The sequence below is a fragment of the Stenella coeruleoalba genome, assembly GCF_951394435.1.
Source record: "Stenella coeruleoalba genome assembly, chromosome: 13".
NCBI classification, from domain to species: domain Eukaryota; kingdom Metazoa; phylum Chordata; class Mammalia; order Artiodactyla; family Delphinidae; genus Stenella; species Stenella coeruleoalba.
Window position 1 is genome coordinate 10,920,708 of NC_137159.1, and position 22,024 is coordinate 10,942,731.

Here is a 22,024-nt window from a genome sequence, read left to right on the forward strand (position 1 = left end):
GAAACTCATTTCCTCAATTTTGAAACAGCACATCTACAGTAAACCTATAGTTAACATATCTAATGGAGAAATATTGCCCGCTTTCCTCACTAAGAGGGAGAACAAGGTGAGAATGTCCACTATCACCACTTCTATTTGACATTACACTGGAGGTCCTAGCTGTGCAACAGCTAGGCAAGAAAAAGAAATAAATGACAAATATTGTAAAGGAAGAAATATATCTGTCTTAATTTGCAGATGAAATAGTTGTTTAAATAAAAAATATGAAAGACTTTACCAAAAATACGCACAAACTCTACCAGAACTAGTAAATCAATACACGGTTACAGGATACAAACTCAGTATCCAAAATAAATTTTATTTTTATACACTATCAATAAACAATTGGAAAACAAAATGTAAAATTAAATTAAATTTATAATATCATTAAAAAACATGAAGTTCTTAGGAATATATTTTACAATAAAAATTCAAACAGTGCAAGATCTGTATATAGAAAACTATAAGACATTGCAGAAGGTAATTAAAGAAAACTTAAAGAAGTGGAAAAGTATATCATGTTTGTGCATGGAAGGATTCAGTATTGCTGTGATGTTCATTCTCCTTAAATTGGTCTTTAGAGTCAACACCATCTCAGTCAAAATCGCAGCAGGACTTTTTGTAGAAACTCACAAGCTGATTTGACAATTCATGTAGAAATACAAATAGCCTAAAATAGCCAAAACAACTATGAAAAAAGTTGAAGAAATGTGCAGGCCTTGTACTACCTGATTTTAGAGTTAATGCTAATGCTCTGATAATCCAGACAGTGTGGGATTGGCATAAAGATAAACAAATAGATCAGTAGAACACTATAGAGTCCAGAAATTGACCCACAAATATATGTTCATTTGATTTTTTTACAAAGGTACAAAGGAAATTAAATGATGAAGAGAGAAATTTTTTCAGCAAATTGTGCAACAAACAGCTAACTATCCGAACGATAAAAAAATGAACCTTGACCTATTCCTCACATAATATGCAAAAATTAATTTGAAATTGACCATAGACTTAAAGTGAAAGTGAAAACTATAAAACTTTTAGAAGAAAACGTAGGATATCATCTCTTTGGCATTGGGGTAAAAACTAAGATTTCTTAGAAAAAATATAAAAAGCACTAACCATTCAATTAAATATTGATTGATTGGAATTTTTTCAAAATTAAAAACAAATTGTTCTCCAAAAGATACCAGTAAGAAAGCAAAAAGATAAGCCATGACCTTGGAGAAATTATTTGCAACACATGTATCTGACAAAAGACTTTTATCCAGAATACATAAAGACCTCCTCTAATTTAGTAACAAAAAGACATAATCTAAGAAAAATTACACAAGAGACTTGAAAGACACTTCACAAAAGAAGATAAAAGAATGGTAATGGGGGCTTCCCTGGTGGTGCAGTGGTTGAGAGTCTGCCTGCCAATGCAGGGGACACGGTTTCGGGCCCTGGTCTGGGAGGATCCCACGTGCCACGGAGCGGCTGGGCCCCTGAGCCACAGTTGCTGAGCCTGCGCGTCTGGAGCCAGTGCTCCGCAGCGGGAGAGGCCGCGATAGTGAGGGCTCCGCGCACCGCGATGAAGAGTGGCCCCCGCTTGCTGCAGCTAGGGAGGGCCCTCGCACGGAGACGAAGACCCAGCACAGCCATAAATAAATAAATAAATAAAATTTTTTTAAAAAAGAATGGTAATGAGCACATTAAACTTTGCTCAATCTTATTAGTCATCAGGGAAATTGAAATTAAAACCACAATGATATAACATGACACACCCACTGCACTGTGTTAAACTAAAACGATTGATGAAATTCAATCATGGTGACAATATGGAACAAGGGGAACTTTCATAATTGCTGTTGGTAGTGTAAAATAGCAATACCCGTTCTGGAAAACAGTTTGGCAGCTCCTTATAAAGTTAATTATGTACCCACCCTACGACCGGCACTTTCCTCCCTAGGTATTTATCCAAGAAAAATGAAACCCTGCTCACAAAAAGACATACAAGAATGTTTATAACAGCTGTATCAATAATAGTCAAAAACTGGAAACGACCCGAATGTTCATCAGCGTGAGTCTGGATAAACCAGTTGTGGTATCTTCATACATCGGAATTGTATCCAGCAATAAAAAGGGATAAAGTACTGTTACCTGCAACCAAATAAGTGAATTTAACAGATGTTATGTGTAGTGAAAGAAGCCTGGCAGAAAAAATTAATAATGCATGATTCCATTTATATGACATTCATTCAAGAAGGGGTGAAATTAGCAGATGGTTATCTGGGGATCAGAGAGTGGGAGACTGGTACTGACAGAGAGGGAGTACAGAACAGGGTCTGGGAAATTTCTGTACCTTGGCCTGGGTGGTTACATGGTTACATACACATGTAAAAAATCATCAAGCTGTCAACTTAAGATTTATGCATCTGACTGTATGCCTCTTATTCCTCAATTAAAAAATTTAAAGATATAACTTAAGTGGTGCCTCACAGCATTTAGGTTGTTTGCATTACAGGCACTTAGCATTTTTTTGTATATGAAGTTGGAAACTTAGAAGTTTCCAAGATTCAGCTGCTGAATCTTGATACACTAATTGGGGAAAAGAAGAAATGGCTAATGGCAACAACATTCACCAAGTGTCAGTTCTGTGCTAGACAGTTTTCAGTGTCACACCAAAGCACAGTTGTGGGTGCCCTGGCCAGCCAGCAGCATGGAATCCAGAGAGCATGGTGACAGATGACGGGGGAGGTCTGGGCCAGTGGCCAGGGTCACAGGAGTCTGGCAAGAGGTGAGCTATTGAGGGCTGCCCCGAAGTCAGGCAGACATACCCTAGAGATTCTGAACCTTCTATTAGAGATCTTCCATCCCAGAGGCTGGACCCCAGGAAGCAGGGCCCTGACCAAGGTGGTAAGGAAGGCCCAGGCATGGACCGTTGGGAAAGTCACCCAGACAGGGCAAGGGGACAAGACAGCTTAGTTTCAGAGAGAGGCAGATCTATGGGAACACGTACCAAACTCTGGGCTCACGGTTGAAGAGCAATACCATAGAAATGACAGTTTTCTAATTTGTGGCACCCTAATTACTGGTGAGTTTGACTTGGTATAAGTGACTGAATACTAAACAACAGTTTCTTTTTGGGGGGTCTCTCCTTTTTTTTCAGCTTTATTGGATATAATTGACATAGAACATTGTGTAATTTTAAGGTGTACAATGTGATGATTCATATATGGTACACTGATTACCACAATAGTGTTAGTTAACACTCCCATCAGCTCACATAATTACATTTCGGGTGGAGAATGAGACATTTAGGATCTACTGTCTAGCAACTTACAAGTATGTAGTATAACAGTGTTAGCTATAGTCACCGTGCTATACATTAGATCCCCAGGACTTATTCCTCTTGTAACTGGAAGTTTGTACCCTTTGACCAACATGTGTCCATTTCTCCTGCCCCCAGCCCCTGACAGCCACCATTCTACTCTGTTTCTATGACTTCAGCTTTTTTAGATTCCACATATAAATGAGATCATACAGTGTTTGTTTTTCTGTGTCTGACTTATTTTGCCTATCATAATGACCTCAGGGTCTATCTGTGTGGTTGCAAATGGCAGGATTTCCTTCTTTCTTATGCTGAATACTATTCCATTGTATATGTGTGTGTGTGTGTATATATATATATATATGTGTATATATATATGTATATATACGAACACTTAGGTTGTTTCCATATCTTGGTTTGTGTAAATAATGCTGCAGTGAACATAGGAGTGCAGATATCTCTTCAAGATAGTGATTTCATTTCCTTCAGATAAATGCCCAGAAGTGGGATTTCTGGATCATATGGTAGTTCCATTTTTAATTTTTTTAGGACCCTCCATACTATTTTCCATAGGGGCTGTACCAATTTACATCCCCACCAACAGTGCACAAGGATTCCCTTTTCTCCACATACTCACCAACACTTTTTATCTCTTGTCTTTCTGATTATAGCCATTCTAACAGGTATGAGGTGATATCTCATTGTGGTTTTGATTTTTATTTCCCTGATGATTAGTGATGTTGAGCATCTTTTCAAGTACCTTTTGGCCATTTGTATGTCTTCTTTGGAAAAATGTCTATTCAGGTCAACTGCCCATTTTAAAAATTGGATTATTTGTTTTTTGGGTTTTTTTAAACAATTGAGTTGTATGAGTTTCTTATATATTTTGGATATTAACCTCTTATCACATAGATGGTTTGCAGATATTTTCACCCATTCTGCAACTTGCCTTTTCATTTTGTTGATTTATTTCTTTTGCTGTGTAGAAGCTTTTTAGTTTGATGTAGTCCCACTTGTTTATTTTGCTTTTGTTGCTTGTGCTTTTGGTGTCAAATCCAAAAAAATTGTTGTCAAGACATTGTTTTCTTCTAGGAGTTTTATGGTTTCAGGTCTTAATATTTAAGTCTATAATCCATTTCTAGTTAATTTTTGTAAGTTGTGTAAGATAGGGGTCTGATTTCACTCTTCTACATATTTTATTGAAGAGACTATCCTTTCCCCATTCTGTATTCATGGTTCTCTTGTCAAATATTAGTTGACCATACATGCATAGCTTTATTTCTGGGCTCTTGATTCTGTTCCATTGCTCTGTGTGTCCTTTCTTTATGCCAACACCACACTGTTTTGATTACTGTAGCTTTGTAATATAGTTTGAAATCTCAAAGTGTGATATCTCCAGTTTTGTTTTTTCTCAGAGTTGTTGTGGTTATTTGAGATCTTTTGTGGTCCCATATGAATTTTAGGACTTTTTTTTGTATTTCTGGGGAAAAAAACCATTTTTCATAGGGTTTGCTTTGAATCTGTAGATTGCTTTGGGTAGTATGGACATTTTAACAATATTCATTTTTCTGATCCATGAACATGGTATATTGTTTCATTTATTTTTGTCTTCTTCAATTTCTTTCATCTTATAGTTTTCAGTGTACAGATCTTTCACTTCCTTGGTTAATTTATTGTTTTGTTTTCTGTTTTTTTTGTGGTGCGCGGGCCTCTCTCACTGTGTGGCCTCTCCCGTTGCGGAGCACAGGCTCCGGACGCGCAGGCTTAGCGGCTATGGCTCACGGGCCTAGCCGCTCCGCGGCATGTGGGATCTTCCCGGGGCACGAACCCGTGTCCCCTGCATCGGCAGGCGGACTCTCAACCACTGCACCACCAGGGAAGCCCTAATTTATTGGTTTTTGATGCAACTCTAAATGAGATTGTTTTTATTTCTTTTTCAGATATTGCACTGTTAGTGTAGAAAGATGCAGCTGATTTCTGTATTTTGACTTTGTATCCTACAACTTTACTGAATTCATTTATTAGTTGTAATGTTTTTGGGGGGACTCTTTAGGATATTCTATATATAAGATCATATCATCTGCAAATGGAAACTATTCTACTTCTTCTTTTCCAATTTGTATGCCTTTATTTCTTTCTTGTCTAATTGTTCTGGCTAGGACTTCCAGTACTATGTTGAATAAGGATAGCGAGCGTGGGCATCCTTATCTTATTCCTGATCTTACAGGAAAAGCTTTCAACCTTTCACTGTCAAGTATGGTGTTCACTATGGGCTTTAACAACAGTTTCTTCAAGTTCTCTGTGATTAGGGGGTTGACACATCCTGGGACTTGATGCTACTGGAAACTGTAGAATTTGGGTGAACAGCAATGAGCCTATTATTCTATTTATTCTGCCCTTCCTCAAGGCCAGTGGGCAGACCATTATGGTCAGCTGGGATCAGGACATTTGTCAAGTTCTTGCTGTGATGAGAGACAGCCTAGCGCCCAGCACTTTGCCTACAGCCAACACCCTGATAGCAGGGCTAAGAAAAGGGAAACAGCAAACTTGCCAGGCTGCAGGGGCCTCCATGAGGAATGTGCGACCAAGCTCACAGGTGTATGACATTAGGACACAGCATAATACAAAGGAGGGAATCACATATGTCCCTATAAAGGGCTTAACACCTCCCAGCCTGGCCTCCCAAGTCAGCCAGTGTTAAGTCCAGCCCATCCCCTCATCAGCTTAGCAGCCTGGCGCTGGGACAGACCACCACCTATTGACCTTAGAATTTCATGTGGCAGCTCTCAGCGACCTGCTGCTCTTCCTTTCCCGCTTGCCAACAGCTCAGGCTTTCCTTATAGGCTGTTTTGTTGTGTTTTAACCCCTAGTGTTAATTCACCCCTTACTCACAAGTGTCTCAAAGCCCTCTCCCTGCTGAGCACACAGGAGCACACAGAGGCTCACGCAGTGGTCGTCTCAACATAATGAGATGGGTGCTGTTTCAGAATTCCAAAAGGTTAGCCAAAAATAGAAGCCTCTGAGTGACAGTGAAGTAAAAGTGCTTTGGGCTTCCCTGGTGGCGCAGTGGTTGAGAGTCCGCCTGCCGATACAGGGGACACGGGTTCGTGCCCCGGTCCAGGAAGATCCCACATGCCGCGGAGCGGCTGGGCCCGTGAGCCATGGCCACTGAGCCTGCGCGTCCGGAGCCTGTGCTCTGCAATGGGAGAGGCCACAACAGTGAGAGGCCCGCGTACCGAAAAAAAAAAAAAAAAAAAAAAAGTGCTTCATCGGAGCTTCAGATATATAGATTTAAATAAACAATTAAGAAAAAAAAAGAAGACCTGTAAACGTTTGAATTTTTACTGAATAGTTCATTGTATGACAGATGCTGCTCAGTGACATAGCGCGCCCTGCACCGTGTGAGTTCAAAGATGACTAAGACACGGACTCTCAGCTGGAGGGATGGGTGGCAGTTAGGGTCAGGGGGGATGTGCACTGAGAGGGGTCTGGAGCAGAGAGAGGGCCGCCCCATTTTCTGTGTCGGGTGGCTCTCGGAAGGAGAGTCCTTGAGCTGAGTCCTGCATGGTGACCGGCAGAGCACGCCCTTTCACACCGTCCCCCAGCAAGGGGAGCAGGACCTTGGAGGCGAGGCATGTGATGTGAGCGAGTGACTGTCAGGTTCAGGCTGAGCATCGAGACATAGGCATCCCAGTTCCCGGGCTGGAGAGGCTGGCCAGAGGGTGACTGTGGCGGTGATGGCGGGTCCTCACTGCGGGGAGCCCTGTGCGCCCTGAGTGCGGGGGTGAGAACCTTCCACCTTCCCTGCAAGTGATGGGGGTCATGGCCCATCACTTCAGCCATGGTCATGGCTGAAGGTGGAGTCAAGAATGCCCCTGGGGCTCCCGTTTGTGGCTGGGGAAGATAGGATGCCATTCGTGGACATGGAAGCGCAGAGCCCTACGGAGTCCAAATTGCAGTGGGTTCTGTGCTCTCCCTCTCAATCTGTTGTCCCCCAAGTTCACTCTAGACCCCCATGGGGTGAGCTTTCTGTGTGCTGTACCCCTTGCCTTTCCCTCACCGCCCCAAGAAAGCCTCCTCCAGCTGTCTTGTGTGCCAAGCACCAGCTGAGCTGCTGCAGAGATTCAGGAAACAAAGATCTTGAGGGCTAATTTCTTTCACATATTAAATGTACGTTATTCTGCCTTATGTCAGCTTTAAGCAGCCACTAAGGGCAGTCAGGCCCCATAAGTTAGTCTTCAGCTAAATGCGAAGATCGTGTTATTGAAACAAGATCTTTCTAGCTGACGGTACTCCAAATGCACGCTTTGGTGCCTGTTAAATCTATTTATGGTTTCCTGATCCCCACCCCCACCCCTACCTCTATCCCTCCATCCACCGGAACATTAGAAGGAACTTGTAAAATGAGGACACTGTTAAGAAAGGAAGATGGCATCCAGCATTTGTTTGTTTACCTATCTGTTGTTGAAAATGATCAAGATCGATTTCAGAAGCATGTATTCAAATGTACGCTTACATGACCAAAGAGGTTGTATCATCCAACAATTGTTTTCTCTTCTGAAAGGCTAAGTAATAAAAAGCAGACTCTTCATTTGACATGAAAAGGGAAAAGGAGGAGAAATTGGGAAGTAATGTATTCAATTATAGGAGCCTTTTGCCAAGACCTTATTGATTTCATGTTTTGACAATTTCAGTCAAGCTTTAGTGGCGAAAAGATTGAGAAACAGGTCAGATCAAACATGTGTGTCCCCCCCTGCCCGTCCCCACTCCTGGATCTTTTCTGTGCCTGACAAAAACAGTCAGGTCTTGGCTGGGAAAGGGCTCTGTCTTTGGGGTCTGTTCATATTGCCAGGCCCCAGACCAGAGCCTGGAGGACAGTGCAGGTGAGAGAAGAGTCTGCAGAGACCCTGGCAATCCCCCCAAAACCTGCAGACGCTGTAGCTGCCATGCAGTGAGAAGGCTGACCTGGAGCCCCACACACCTTGCTGTGTATACTCCTCTCTACTGAATTTCCTCTCGCTATTTCTATGCCCTCTGAATCCAATTGCATTCCACCCCTTCCCCTGGAATCGACCTCGACTCCCAGCGTCTGTGAGGGAGGGTCCTTCATGTGCTCATTGGCCCTGACCACTGGGCTGGGTGCCAGGCAGGTCGCAGTCCTGCCCTGGTCAGAGCAGCGTGGCAAGGGCTTCGATGGATGGATGTGCCCACTTGGCAGCAGGGAGACCAGAGCGGGGAACCTGGGGGAGGGGGAGCTGTCGGTGAGGGAGGTGGAGAGAAGGGGACGTGCACATCTCTGAAGCAGCGGAGGGAGTGCTCTGAGACTGGACAGTTCAGGGTGGAGGGGAGCCTTTGAATGCACGCGTATGGAGAACCTGCTCCCAGCACCGTAGGGGAGGTTGCTTTCTCTGCTGCTGTGGCCCAGGCTGTCTGTGGGGGAGCCCTCTGTGTGAACAGCGAGGGCTGAGGGAAGGGGGCCAGGTCTGTGCTCACACAGCTTTGTTGGCAGCTGGGGACAAGGCACGCCCTGGCAGACCAGATACATCTGTGTTCCAGATCTAGGGACAGTTACTGGACTTGCCTGGGACTCACCCTAAAACCAGAATGTCTTCACCATCCGCGGCCAGCGCTGCGGAGCATGTGGGTGTGTTGGGGAGGTCCCCAGTGCTGGGCACCTTCATACTATCATAGCAGCCATCGTTCTCATGGTGTGTTTGTGTGGGAATCCCAGCCTTGCACCCAGGTGACTCATCTCCCCACACAAGGGCTCTTCCACCCCCCAGCCCTGCAGTGCTGCCACCTGCCACCTTCTGAGGGAAGGGGGGATTCTGGTGCAGTGAGCCTAGTGCGGAGCTGGGGCCCAGCAAGGGTCTCGGGGTGGGGTGGGGTGCTAGAGCCAAGGGCCCTGGGTTCAAGCTCTGACCCAGGCTCTGAGCTGAGCATGAACCTCGTGGCTGGCCCCTCCCTCAGGTCCCCAAAGCCAGGACACAGCCCTCTCTGGGGCATCTTGAGAACATTTACTTCTCCTCATAGGAAACAAGCTGGAACAGTGGACATAAGGGTGCCCTCCAGTGTCCTTTCTCATATACACACACACACACACACACACACACACACACACATACATATACTTTGCGCATATAGTAGGATGTTGGCTAAGATTTATTTAACTGGCTCTCCTGGAATTGTAGCTCAGGTTCAAAGCTTAGGGTAAAGGTATCAAGAATCCCATATTCCCAGTTCAGGAAGCCACCAGTGAGCTGACAGCTGGTGGACCCAACCACCCTGCTTTCTTTGAGAAGTTAGTGGGAGACAAACCAGCACCTTCCCATTGGTGCAGGAAGAGGGCGGCAGAATTGGGGAGAGGGCAGAGTTCAGGGAGAGAGGCTGCAGGTGGTGGGAAGGGGGTCCTCTGCTCAAAGCCACCCAGAGGGAACCAAGCTTAATCTGGAAACAAACCTGAAGAGAAAAGGGAGAAATAACATGGTGGGCAAACACATAAGAAAAGAGGGATAGAGGGGACAGGAGAAAAGACATCTCAAACGACACAGGAAAAAAGACAGAAATGCAGACACAGAAATATGATAGGAGAGAAAAAAATAGAAAAACAAAACCCCAGAAAAAAATAGAAAAAATACAGGGCTTTCCTGGTGGCGCAGTGGTTGGGAGTCAGCCTGCCGATGCAGGGGACGCGGGTTCGCGCCCCGGTCCGGGAGGATCCCACATGCTGCGGAGCGGCTAGGCCCGTGAGCCATGGCCGCTGAGCCTGCGCGTCCAGAGCCTGTGCTCCGCAACGCGAGAGGCCACAACAGTGAGAGGCCCGTGTACCGCAAAAAAAAAAAGAAAAAATACAGAAATGCAGAAAACTCCAGAAACATTAAAAATATAGACAAGGGAAAAGTGGTGAAGTAAGGTTACCAAAAAAGAGAGAAAGGAGTCATTTCGGGAGAGAAATACAGAAAGATGAAAAAAAGATATTAAAAAATACTGGAAGGCAGAAAAATATATATGGACCACACCCCCCCCACACACACACACACAAAAACAAGACAGAAAGTCAAACACGAAGAGAGGCAGGAAGGTGGAGGTGTGGGCTGAGTAGGTGAGGACTGGCCTTGTGGGGATGGCGGCGGAACCCTCGTGCTCTGGCCACACCAAGGGTGCCGTCAGAGGGAGATGCAGACTGGACCCAGGGAGACCCCAGCCTCCCCAGCCAGGGCTGAGTGGGAAGCACACGGGCTACAGAGGGATCTACAGCAAAACAGAGGTGAGGCCAGGTGAGCATGTGCTGGAGGCGGGGTAGGTCTGGCGAAGCCAGGCCACAGGCTCTACCTACTACAGAGAAGGAAAAGAAGAGAAAAAAGAAGGAGAAGAAAAAGACTGTGCAGCCTGGATGATTTGGGGTGCACCATTTCCATTACTCTATGAGGTGATCATCTGCTGGGCAGGTACAGGGTTTGCTCTCTCCTGGACAAGGGCTCACAAGTCTAGGGGGTGGGCTGCTGAGGACAGTGGGAGCAGCTCTCCTGAGGGAGAAAAGTGGAAAGTGAGGGAAAAATCATTGTTTGACCTCCTTTACTTCATATAACTTGTTTAAGTAACTGCATATTGTATTGTTCTCCATATTGGATGGGCATAATTTAAGACACGTGGTACCTGAAGTGTGTGTAGAATCTGGTATCCAAGCTCGGCGAACGTGTATGGTTATTGGTCAGGACTGGACTCTTCCTTCCACCTGATTCCACCCTCTATCCACAGTAAGGTTAAAAGGAAGAGGGTAGATTTAAGAGTGGGCACCGAAAACAAATTCAAAGGACATAGCAAATGGATTTGGGGCTGAGTACCAAGGGATGAATGCTTTAAATGCTGCCAAAACAGGAGCCTAGGGGCTCCAATCAAGATGGCGGAGTAGACAGATGTGGAACTCACCTCCGCCCACAAATACATCAAAAATACATCTGCAAATGGAACAATTCTCACAGAACACCTACTGAACACTAGCAGGAGACCTCAAACATCTGAAAGGACAACAAAGATCTCCACATGGCTGGGTAGGATTGGTTAATAAAAGACATGAACTAATTTAAAAAAAATAAATAAGACGGAAGCCCAAAGAATGCGGAAGACAGGCACGGTGAGTCCACGGCTAAAGCTGGGCCCCTTGCTCTTGCTATCTACCCCCTCTGCCCTCCTGTTGTGAGTTGAGTTGTGTACCCCCCCACTCCAAAAGATATGTTCAGTCCTAACCCCCAGTATCTATAAAAGGGACCTTATTTGGAAATAGGGTCTTTGCAGACATAACCAAGTTAAAATGAGGTCGTAGTGAAGTAGGGTAGGCCTTACTCCAATATGACTGGTGTCCTTACAGGAAAAGGAGAGACCTAGAGACACAGAGGAGAATGGTTTGTGAAGATGGAGGCAGGTATTAGGTATTCAAGTCATTGGTTCACAAGCCAAGGAATGCAAAGGTTGCTGGCAACCACCAGAAGCTAGGAGAGGCAAGGAAGGCTTCTCCCCTAGAGCCTCTGGGGGGAGCATGGCCCTGCCCATACCTAGATTTTGGACTTCCAGCCTCTCGAACTGTCAGAGAGTAAGTGTCTGTTGTTTTAAGTCATCAAGATGGTGGTGATTTGTCACAGCACCTCTAGGGAACTAATACAGCTCCTTAGTGTGGCTTTTAACTGTTCTTACACCCACAAGGTGGCTGAGTTCCAAGCAGGAAACTAGAAAAAGGACAAAGAGAAGAAGGCATATGTCAGCTCAGGCTCTCTTTTATCAGGAAAACAGTTTTCACAGAAGCACCACCCAGTAAACCTCTGCCTACTTTCATTGGCCGTGGGGGTCCCATGTCTAAGCCTGGTTGCAAAGGAGTCTGGGGAGGTGAGCATTTAAAAAATGTCAGCTTTTTACTTTATGTATATATAAATATAATTATAAACATATATATTGTAAAATAATATATATGATTTGTATATATTAAAATTCACCAATTTCAAGTGTTTTATCAATGAGCTTTGATGAATGCATATGGTCCTATAATCACCACCACAATAGAACATTTCCATCACCCTAAAAACATTTCTTTGTGCCCCTTTTCATCTCATCCCTTCCCCCGACTCTGACTCCTGGAAAACATTGATTTTTCTTTTGCTGTAGGTTTGCCTTTTTTATAATATAATATAAATGGAATAGCATAGTGCATAGTCTCTTATGTCTGGCTTCTGTTACTTAACAAAATGCTTTTGAGATCCATCCAAGTCGTTGGGTGTTCCTTTTTAATGTGGGGTACTGTTCCTTGGTACAGATGCACTACAATTTGTTTATCCATTAACCAGTTGGTGGGTATGTGGATTGATTCCAGTTTTGCTAGTATGAACAAAGCTTCTATGAACATTCTCGTGCAAGTCTCTGTATGGACATATGTTTTTATTTATCTTTTGTAAATATCTAGGAGTGGAATGGCTGGGTTCATAGTAGGTATATGTTTAACTCTATAAGAGACTGCCAAGCTGCCTTCCAAAGCGGCTGAACCACTTGCATTCCCAACAGCAACAACTTCTAGTTGCCCTGCATCCTCAGTATTTAACATAGCCTGTCTTACTCATTTTAGCCATTCTAGTGGGTGTGGAGTGGTATTTCATTGTGGTCTTGATTTGCATTTCTCAAATCTTTTTCATGTGTTTATTTGCCATTCGTTTGTATTGTTTGGTGAAGTGTCCGTTCAAATTTCTCGCCTGTTTGTTTAACTGGATTTTGTTTTCTTACTATTGAATTGTAAGTTATCTTTATAAATTCTGTATGGAAGCCCTTTATTATATATGTGATTCACAAATATTTTCTCTTAATCCATTACCCATGGTTTCATTTTCTTAAGAGTGTCAGAAAGAACAGAATTTTAATTTTGGTGAAGTTCAACCTTTTTGTGTCATGTATCACGAAATCTTCAGCTAACCCAACATCACTAGAATTTTCTCACATAGTTTCTTCCAGAAGTTTTGTAGATTTATCTCTTACATTTAGGTTCATGATCCACTTGGAGTTTACTTTTGTATATGATGTGAAGTAAGGGTGAGATTCATTTGTTTGTTTGTTTTTGCATGTGGCTATTCAGTTGTTCTAGCACCATTTGGTGAAAAGACTGTTTTTTCCCCATTCAGTTACCTTGGTGACTTTGCTGAAAATCAGTTGACCATGCATGTGTGGCTCTATTTCTGGACTCTCTACTTTATTCCATTCATCTACATTTCATTCTTATCCCAATACCATACTGTTGTGTTTACTGTCGCATTAGAGTAAGTGTTGAAATCAGTTATTGAATCGTCCACCTTTTTTTTTTTTTTTCCTCAAAATTGTTTTGACTATTCTAAGTCCTCTGTATTTCCATATGTTTTACAATCAGCTTCTCAATTTCGACAAAAATATCTGCTGGGATTTTTTTTTTTTTTTTTTTTTTTTTTTGCGGTACGCGGGCCTCTCACTGTTGTGGCCTCTCCTGTTGCGGAGCACAGGCTCCGGACGCGCAGTCTTAGCGGCCATGGCTCACAGGCCCAGCCGCTCCGTGGCATGTGGGATCCTCCCGGACCGGGGCACGAACCCATGTCCCCTGCATCGGCAGGCGGACTCTCAACCACTGCACCACCAGGGAAGCCCTCTGCTGGGATTTTGATTGGCATTGTGTTGAATCTGTAGATCAAGGTGAGAAGAAATAATGTCTTAGCAATATGTAGTTCTCTGACCCACAAGCACCGTATATCTCTCCCTTTATTTAGGTGCTCCTTTTAAATTTCCTTCTGCAACATTTTTTTCAGTTTTCATGTACAGATATTGCAAGTACTTTGTAAAAGGTGTCTGTAAATATGTCATATGTTTGATGTTACAGCAACAGCATTGAAATTTCAAGTTCCCATTGTTCATTTCTAGAATACAGAAATACAATTGACTTTTGTATGTCAGTCTTGTATCTCGTGATTTTGCTTAATTGGCTTATTAGTCCTGGTAGCTTTATTATATATTCCTTAGGATTTTCTACATAAAACATCATGTCTTTTTGTATGAAGACTGTCTTACTTACTCATTTCCAAATTCTAGGCCTTTAATTTCTTTTTCTTGCTTTATTGCTGTGGCCAGGACCCCCAGTACAATGTTGATTAGAAGTGGAGATAATAGACAGCCTCATCTTCTTTCTGATCTTAGGGGGAAAGCACTCAGTCTTTGGCTATTAAATATGACGTTAGCTGAGGCTTTTTTGTAGATCCTCTGTAGGGAGTTAAGTGTTTTTAACTGGGTATATTGCTACCCAAAGCTATTTGGGGTGTTTCTAGGAAAGAAAAAGGGGGAATGGATATGGGCATCCACCAAAGATAAGGCAGCAGGGGTTTCTTTATGAGTTCAGCTCTGTCTTAGCTGTATGATGACTTATTAGGAAACAAGCATTTATTTCCCTTAGAGACTTTAAGTGTGGGGTGTGGTTCACACCAAACCTGACCAGGTGTGACAATACATTTTTATAAACTGTGTATTTGGGAAGGACAGGTGTTGGCCAGGGAACTAACTCCCCATGAGTCCATTGGGAGGCAGTGTACCCTGTGATTAGGAACGTGGGCTCAGAAAGCTGGGTACCCAGTCCAAACCCAGCTCTGCAGCCTTGGGCAAGTTCCTCAACCTTTCTGTGTCACAGTTTTCCACCTGCAAAATGAAGATAATAAAAGATATCATTAATGCTTACCTGCAGGGCTTCTGAAAGCTAAATGAACAAATGCACATAAGGGGCTTAAAACAGTGTCTGTTACCTGGTGCGTTTTAAGAAGGGTTTGTTTTGCATAAGGCTAATTTACACACAAGTTTTCAGGAGCAGCTCTACCACTTGAAGTAAACAACAACCATGTCATTTTTAAAATCCTTTCTCCAAAAACCTCATGTTAAGATTTTGTAACGTTGCAGGGCTAGATATTTGATTTCTGTTTTTTACAATGTTTTTGTGCAATAAGTAAATTTAAACTTTCTGTGCATTGCAAAGGCAATTGTCAGTGGGGTTACAATTGCGGACAGTGACACTCTGTAGTTAGCACTGGGTCTACACTTGGAGGCTGAACCAGAGTTTGATCTTCTGGTCTGCTCGCTTTGACCAGTTGATCATGGGATGGAGTGTGCCCCACACACCTCTCAAAGGCCACCCTGCCTAGGCACGTGGACCACTGTGCAGCCCTCAGTCGGCTTCCTGCCAATCAACTAACTCAAGGGACCAGAGGCTTCTCAGTCGGTTGCTTTCCTGGGCATCTGCCCTCGTAAAGTTGCCTTCCTATCGACACATTCCAAGTCCTGGGTGCTGTCCAGTGGGGGGGTGAGTCGTGCCAGGCTTTCTATCTGGGAAGTGGCCAGTGCCAGGGGCCACTTGCCAGCAAGGATGAGGTTACACTGAGCCTTCTCGAGTGGGTCCTGCAGCAGTACAGTGATGTTGACATGTAAGGAAAAGCACCCAGGAGCTGGTTGGCAGGCCTTCAAGGGGCCTTTCCCCTTAACTTGAACTTGCTTTTTACTTCTGCCTCATCCTGTTGGAGGGGTTAAGCCACAGCCAGTTTTGCAAAAATCCCTCTGCAAGCTTTTCCCATGTGATGTCCCTTCTTCAAGCAGGGTTCCACGTGGTCCGGCCAGTTCTCTGTCCCTGCTTTTCTCTTGATCAGTCCCGTGAAAACTTACTTTACACGTTGACTTAAAAAAAATCTAAAAGTGTCCGCAATTCTACCTGGACACCTCCACATTATAGTTGATCCTTCCTCTCTCCTTCCCATGCAGTGGTGGAGGGCAGCTGATCCATGTTTAGGGGGGCCTGTCCACTGGGCTTCAGCGTGGATTTCCGGGCATTTTCCTCTGCAGTGTGAGTTTCAGGACCATGAGTGTGTTTGGCCAGCTGTTGTTCTCGCCTCTGCCAGAGATGTTCTGTGGGCTGTTCCTTTGAGAATCGCCTATCTCCACTGTGTCTTTTCAGTTGTAATTGTGACACCAGTGCAGGGAGCAAGACAGACATTATCCTCTCCCTCCACTGTCATGAGATGCCCCAGTTTTAGGTGGGGACCCCGAGGCGCATGTGACACGGTCCTCTGAGCTGTGCCTGCCGCCCCAGGTCATCATGCTAAATTATACATGGGTAGAGGCTTTCTGTGCTGCCAGTTTTTCCACTGGAGCACAAAGCTCTCTGTTACAGGAGGATTTTTACAAAGGAGTCTGTCATCCAGGCCCTGGAAGAACTGGGGAGCTGGGGAAGGCAGGTGACCTTCCAACCAGATGACTTGGGGTATGAGTTGGAAGCAAAGGGGAAGCAAATACAGACAGCCTAACTTTCTACTTGAGTGTTATTTCTTTGAGCAGAGAGAATTGCTGAAAGTTTGAATACCAAGCTGTTCAGTTTGCTTCGAGGGGGAGGGTGCTGTCCCCCACCCTAGGCAGGGAGGCCTTTGAGAGATGCATGGGGCACATTCCATCCCATGATCAAGTGGTCAAAGCGAGCAGACCGGAAGATCAAACTCTGGTTCAGCCTCCAAGTGTAGACTCCGCGCTAACTGCAGAGTGCCACTGCCCTTCTCCCTGGGGGAAAACAAAGGCAAGAAGAAACAAAAAAAGTCAGAGTGCCAAATTTCACACCCTGCTCTGGTCAGATAAGAATCCGCCTTCCCGAAATGACTGTGACTGCCGGCTTCGTGATTCGACACCTTTTTCTCTTTTCTGTGTATTTTCTTCATTCTTATTTTATTCCAGTTATATTTCTTCACTTCCCTCTGATTAAAAAACAAAATAAAGCAAACAACTTCCTTCATTAGAGTCACTGAAAGACCATCTTACCCAGAGTAGAGCTGAAAAAAGCTACTCGTTAGGTGAATAAATGACATAAATGTCCTGTGAGTCTGATTTCCACCTTGATGCTCGTCCCCCACACGTGTCAAATACGGCCACTACCAAATGCCAATGCTGCAGATGTGACAGGCATTCAAGAAACAATATGATGAGAATTTGTAAGATCTACTCTCTTAGCAACTTTCAAATATACAAGCAGTTATATTATTAACTACAGTCCCTGGGCTTTCATCACAAGAAAAAAAAATGTTTGTAACTATGGTGAACGGATGTGAACTAGACTTATGGTGGCGATCATTTTGCAATATACACAAATATTGAATCATTATGTTGTACACCTGAACCTAACATATTGCTATTGTCAGTTATATCTAAATTAAAAAAAAAAAACATTTTTAATGGCTCAGAAGTGAAATAATTTGTCCTAACCACAAAGGTGGATAGTAATGGGGCTATGGTTTCAACTTTTATCTCTCAAGCCCCAAAGTCCGTGGTCTTTCAATTACAAGATTCCTCTAAGAATCTGTACATACATTTCTTAATGAGAATCAAAAGGAATGTTGTTATGGACTGAACGACTGTGTCCCCGCCCCCAAGTTCATGTGTTGAAGCCCTCATTCCCAATGTGATGGCATCTGGAGATGGGGCCTTTGAGAGGTCATTAGGGTTAGATTAGGTCATGAGGGTGGGAACTTTATGATGGGCTGAGTTTCCTTATAAAAAGAGAAAGAGACCACTCTCGCTCTGCCATGTGAAAATAGAAAAAAGGCAGCCTTCTGCAAGCCAGGAAGAGTTTCACCAGAACCTGACTGTGCTGGTACCCTGATACTGGACTTCCAGCCTCCAGAACTGTCAGGAAACGAATTTCAAGCAAAAGCTTTTAAGCAGAATTTTAAGAAAAAAGAAAAAGAAGAGAAAAAAGAAAAGAAAGAATTTGAAAACATGTGGCAGGGAAGGTGGGTAGGTTCTGTTGCAGATTAGGTTTAAGTAGTTCGTTCTGGTATTTACAGTTCTCCAGGCATGGAGTGACCTGAATAAAAACCGTCTCACGTTCCGTGTCCCTCGCCTTCGAATTGTTTCTTCGACGCCTGTCAGAGCTCAAGAATTGGCAACTGGTGGTGGCCACGCTTGGTATGTGTGAGGAATTAATAGAAGCACGTAAACTGGACTCACAGTATGTTTCTGGCATTTCTCCATCTAACGAATAGCTTTTGGGGGTGACAGGGGCGCCTACAGTAGGTCCGCTTACTGGCTGTACTGGCTGCATTGTCTACCATCTGCCTTGCTGGGAAGTTCGATTCTCTCAGAATATCGTCAGCGGTGATTTTTCTGCTGTCCGTTTGGCAGGTGACGAGCGAGAATGAGGACTTTTCCAGTGCCTGGAACTCATGTCTTCACCACGTCACCTGCCTGTCTCTGGCACACATTCACAGAGGTCAGTGGGCTCTTGTCAAATATTTGGGATTGAGTGACTTCCGGGTTATCTGGGACTCCGACTCTGCAGAGAAAGGACAGTCCCCACTCTGGTCTGAGCCCTTGTGTTGAATTTAGGGTCCCCAAATAACGCCCCATGTGCTAGGAACACTGACCAAATGACACCCACAAAACCTAATGTTAAACTCGCCAGGAGCCAGCCGGCTAAATGTTGGCCCCTCATCAGTGGCCCTCTGCCCAATGGTGACTGTCATTCCCAAATAAACAAACGGGACGGGGGTGGGCAAAGTGAGGGTGTTTTAATGGGATCACTGCCTGAAGAAGTTCAAGTACCGAAACTACTCAAACCTAACCCCCAAATTAGCAAGGACTAGTACCACCTTTTAAAGCTATGGGTTCTCAACCAGAGGGGATCGCGCCCTCCAGGGGACGTTTGGTGACAGTTAGAGACATTTTTAGTTGTTGCATTTGAGCAGGGGTTGCTAGTGGGTAGGGGCCGGGGACACCACACCAGACAGCACCCTCCCCCTCGAAGCAAAGAGCAATCCAGTCCAAAGCGTCAGCGTGCTGAGGGTGAGGAAGTGTGAATGTTCATTTTGGCCTCAAAACACCAAAATCACGTAAAGTAAGATGAAACATTGAAAACAGAGTGAGATCCGTGAAGATATGGCAAATTATTCTTGAAATTATTGCTTAACTCAAGAGACATTTGTTTGTTCATCCCTATGCCCTTCTCCATGGGGGGGAAGTGTGATAAGAGGAAGGCGCTCTCTGCGTTTTTGCTGTGTGGAGTTTTCCATCACACCAGGGGCACTGCCAGCTCCCAGAAGGCAGGACCAGGTTTTGGTCACCACCTCAGCTCCGGGGTCAGGCTGCTGGTCCTGTCGCATCCCTGGGCACTGTCTCAGGGCTGGAATTCCTTGATGGGCTCTGCTAAGAGTCAAGACATCAATCCAGGACTGCCTGCCTCCTGCCCAGCCCCCGAGCTGGGCAGCAGGCAGCTCAGGAGGAGCAAAGTGCCACGTTATTAATGGCTGTGGGGGTGCCCAGGACCCTCGCGCAGAGCCGACAAGAGCTGGATTGGAGTGAGTAGTTTCGGTATAGATGGAGCCAGGCCTCTCCCCTCCCTCTGAGTGCGGTCCAGTGCTTGGGACCCTGGTGAGCCTCATGGCATAGGGCTCAAGAGTAAGGACCGGAATGAGGATGCTCAGGTGAGTGCGCACGTGCTCAGGTGAACTTTCCAAGAGCACAGGCTCTTCACGGGGTCCGGGAGGCCGCCAGGAGCACCATCCCCAGGGCCAGCCTTTAAACACAGTGACCACACCCTGTGATAACGATGGCCTCGCAGACACCCCAGACTCTGATTTCTACCTTCTGCTCCCTGGGGCAGAGGAAGGAGGAGGAAGCAGAGGGTCCGAGAAGGTAAAGGAAAGGGCAGAACGTTCCCTCCCCTGTGGGTCAGTAAGGTACAGGATTGGGTTCCTTGGTTTGCAGATTCAGGAGTTTTCATCTGCCTGTACACCCACCGTATATGAGGCTCCGGGGAATTGACGCTCTTTAATCAAAGTCAGAAGGGACAGATACAGAAACCAGAATGCCAGTTCACGCATCACAAACCCAAACCCAGCTGCTGAGTCCCCGCGCGTGCTTCATCCTCGCTGTGGGGACAGCTCCACGTGGGATTCAGTTATCGTCAGAAGGTGCCGAGGATGGACCATCTGGACAGCTCTTTGGGGCGAGGGAGCGGGATTGAGCTCCATGCTGACCTGCCCGCCGTGGATTCCGGAGCCCATGGGGGCTTGCTTCCTGGACTGGCTTGGTGCTCTCAGCACCTACCTCACCCCTAGGAAATTTAGGTAAACCACCCCTCTTCTGTCAGTGGGTTATTTTTCCAGATGTGTTGATCAGGCTGAGACTTATCCGGGATGTGGAATAACGCTCAAGACATGCTTATGGAAGGCGAGTACGTCCCAGGCCTTCTCTTCCACTTTGTGAACCTTAATGGCTCAGTCCTCCAGGGTGCTGTGGCCCCAGCACCTGGGCTCCTCCCTCTGGGGTCCCGTGTACTCACCAGATCTTGCCCTTCCTGGGACACAAGGATGAACCCTGTGGACTCCAGGTCTCACCTTCATTTACAAAATGTAGATAATGTGATATTTACCTCGGGGAGGGGCATTGAGAAGATACTTGAATGCCCTTACCTTAGCACCTGACCCATGGTTAGTGTTCAATAAAACTTTTTTTCTTACTGTTAATTACTAATCTACAGAGACCTTAGTTCCCATAACCAAAGTGGAACATTTAGATCCTTTTTCTTAAGAGGAAGAAACAGAGAAAGATTAAACGGGTTAGGTTCCAATGTTGAAGTCTTAACACCAGGAAGAAATGTCAAGGATTTGATGTTACCACAGCACCAAGGAAATCCAGATTAATTCTGAATCTTTTATTGGTTAATAACCACGGTAAGCAAGAGTGATGATTTCTAGGAAATTGGCCTCCAGTTCCACGACAGGTGAAGAGGACCTGGCCGTAGAAAGTCACAGAAGAAAAATCATAAGGATAACAAGAAAAATAATAGGACTCAATGACAGCATCTAGAAATCCTAGGAATGTTTTGAAATAGAGAAATCCATCCATAATGAGGAGGTCTGTAAGGATACAGAATGGGTTCTAATGATAGGAATGCCCTGAACGCACTACCCAGGAAAAATGTAGTCAGCCTGTCATTACATTCAAATAGAACGCACCCCCACCCCCACCCCCCACCCCGCCCCTGCCCCGGGAAGAGGTCTCCAGGGGCCGGGAGAGGAGGTAGAAGGAGCCCATCTGTCTTCTTTGACTGGACCCAGATGTTGCCTTTGGAGACTTTTGAAGGAATCACACAAAGCGGGAAGGGAAGGATCAGGCTGCGAACACACAGACCTGAGCGTCACCCCAGATGAAAATGAGCTCCACATCTAGCCATTTTTATAAGGAACAAACGGAAAGAAAGCCTTCTTGCATCAGTTTCCATTTGTCACCTGAAGACTCAGGAAAACCGTGTTGGAAATAAAAATGTTAAGCAGTCTCTAGTGGTTTCTAAAGTGGGATGTAACCATTACGATGATAAATGATTCCTTTTCTCTGATAGACATTTTTATCTTGCCCTAGAAATAGCAGTGCTGAAGCACGGTACTGTCTGAACCCCTAAGGGTGTACCAATTCCTAAACCAAAAAAGAGACACGAAGCACTTTTATTAAATAAATTACATCCGGCATTCTCCAGCTCTGTGCAGAATTATCTCTTTGTTTTCTTTCTCAGAGCTTGTGAGTAGCCCTCATTATGCTTCAGGAAGTCCCTTTTCTGTTTCTTAATAAAGTGACTAAGAGTTTAGAATGTTTGCATTAAGC

General features: G+C 44.9%; 1 protein-coding gene across 1 annotated transcript in view; it reads left to right on the forward strand.

The window, feature by feature from the left end:
- The window catches only part of ACOXL (acyl-CoA oxidase like), a 355,249-nt gene that overhangs the window by 254,365 nt on the left and 78,860 nt on the right, over positions 1–22,024 (forward strand). The window contains 1 exon segment of the mRNA XM_079940041.1: positions 18,548–18,635. Coding sequence (XP_079796167.1) covers positions 18,548–18,635 — 88 coding nt within the window.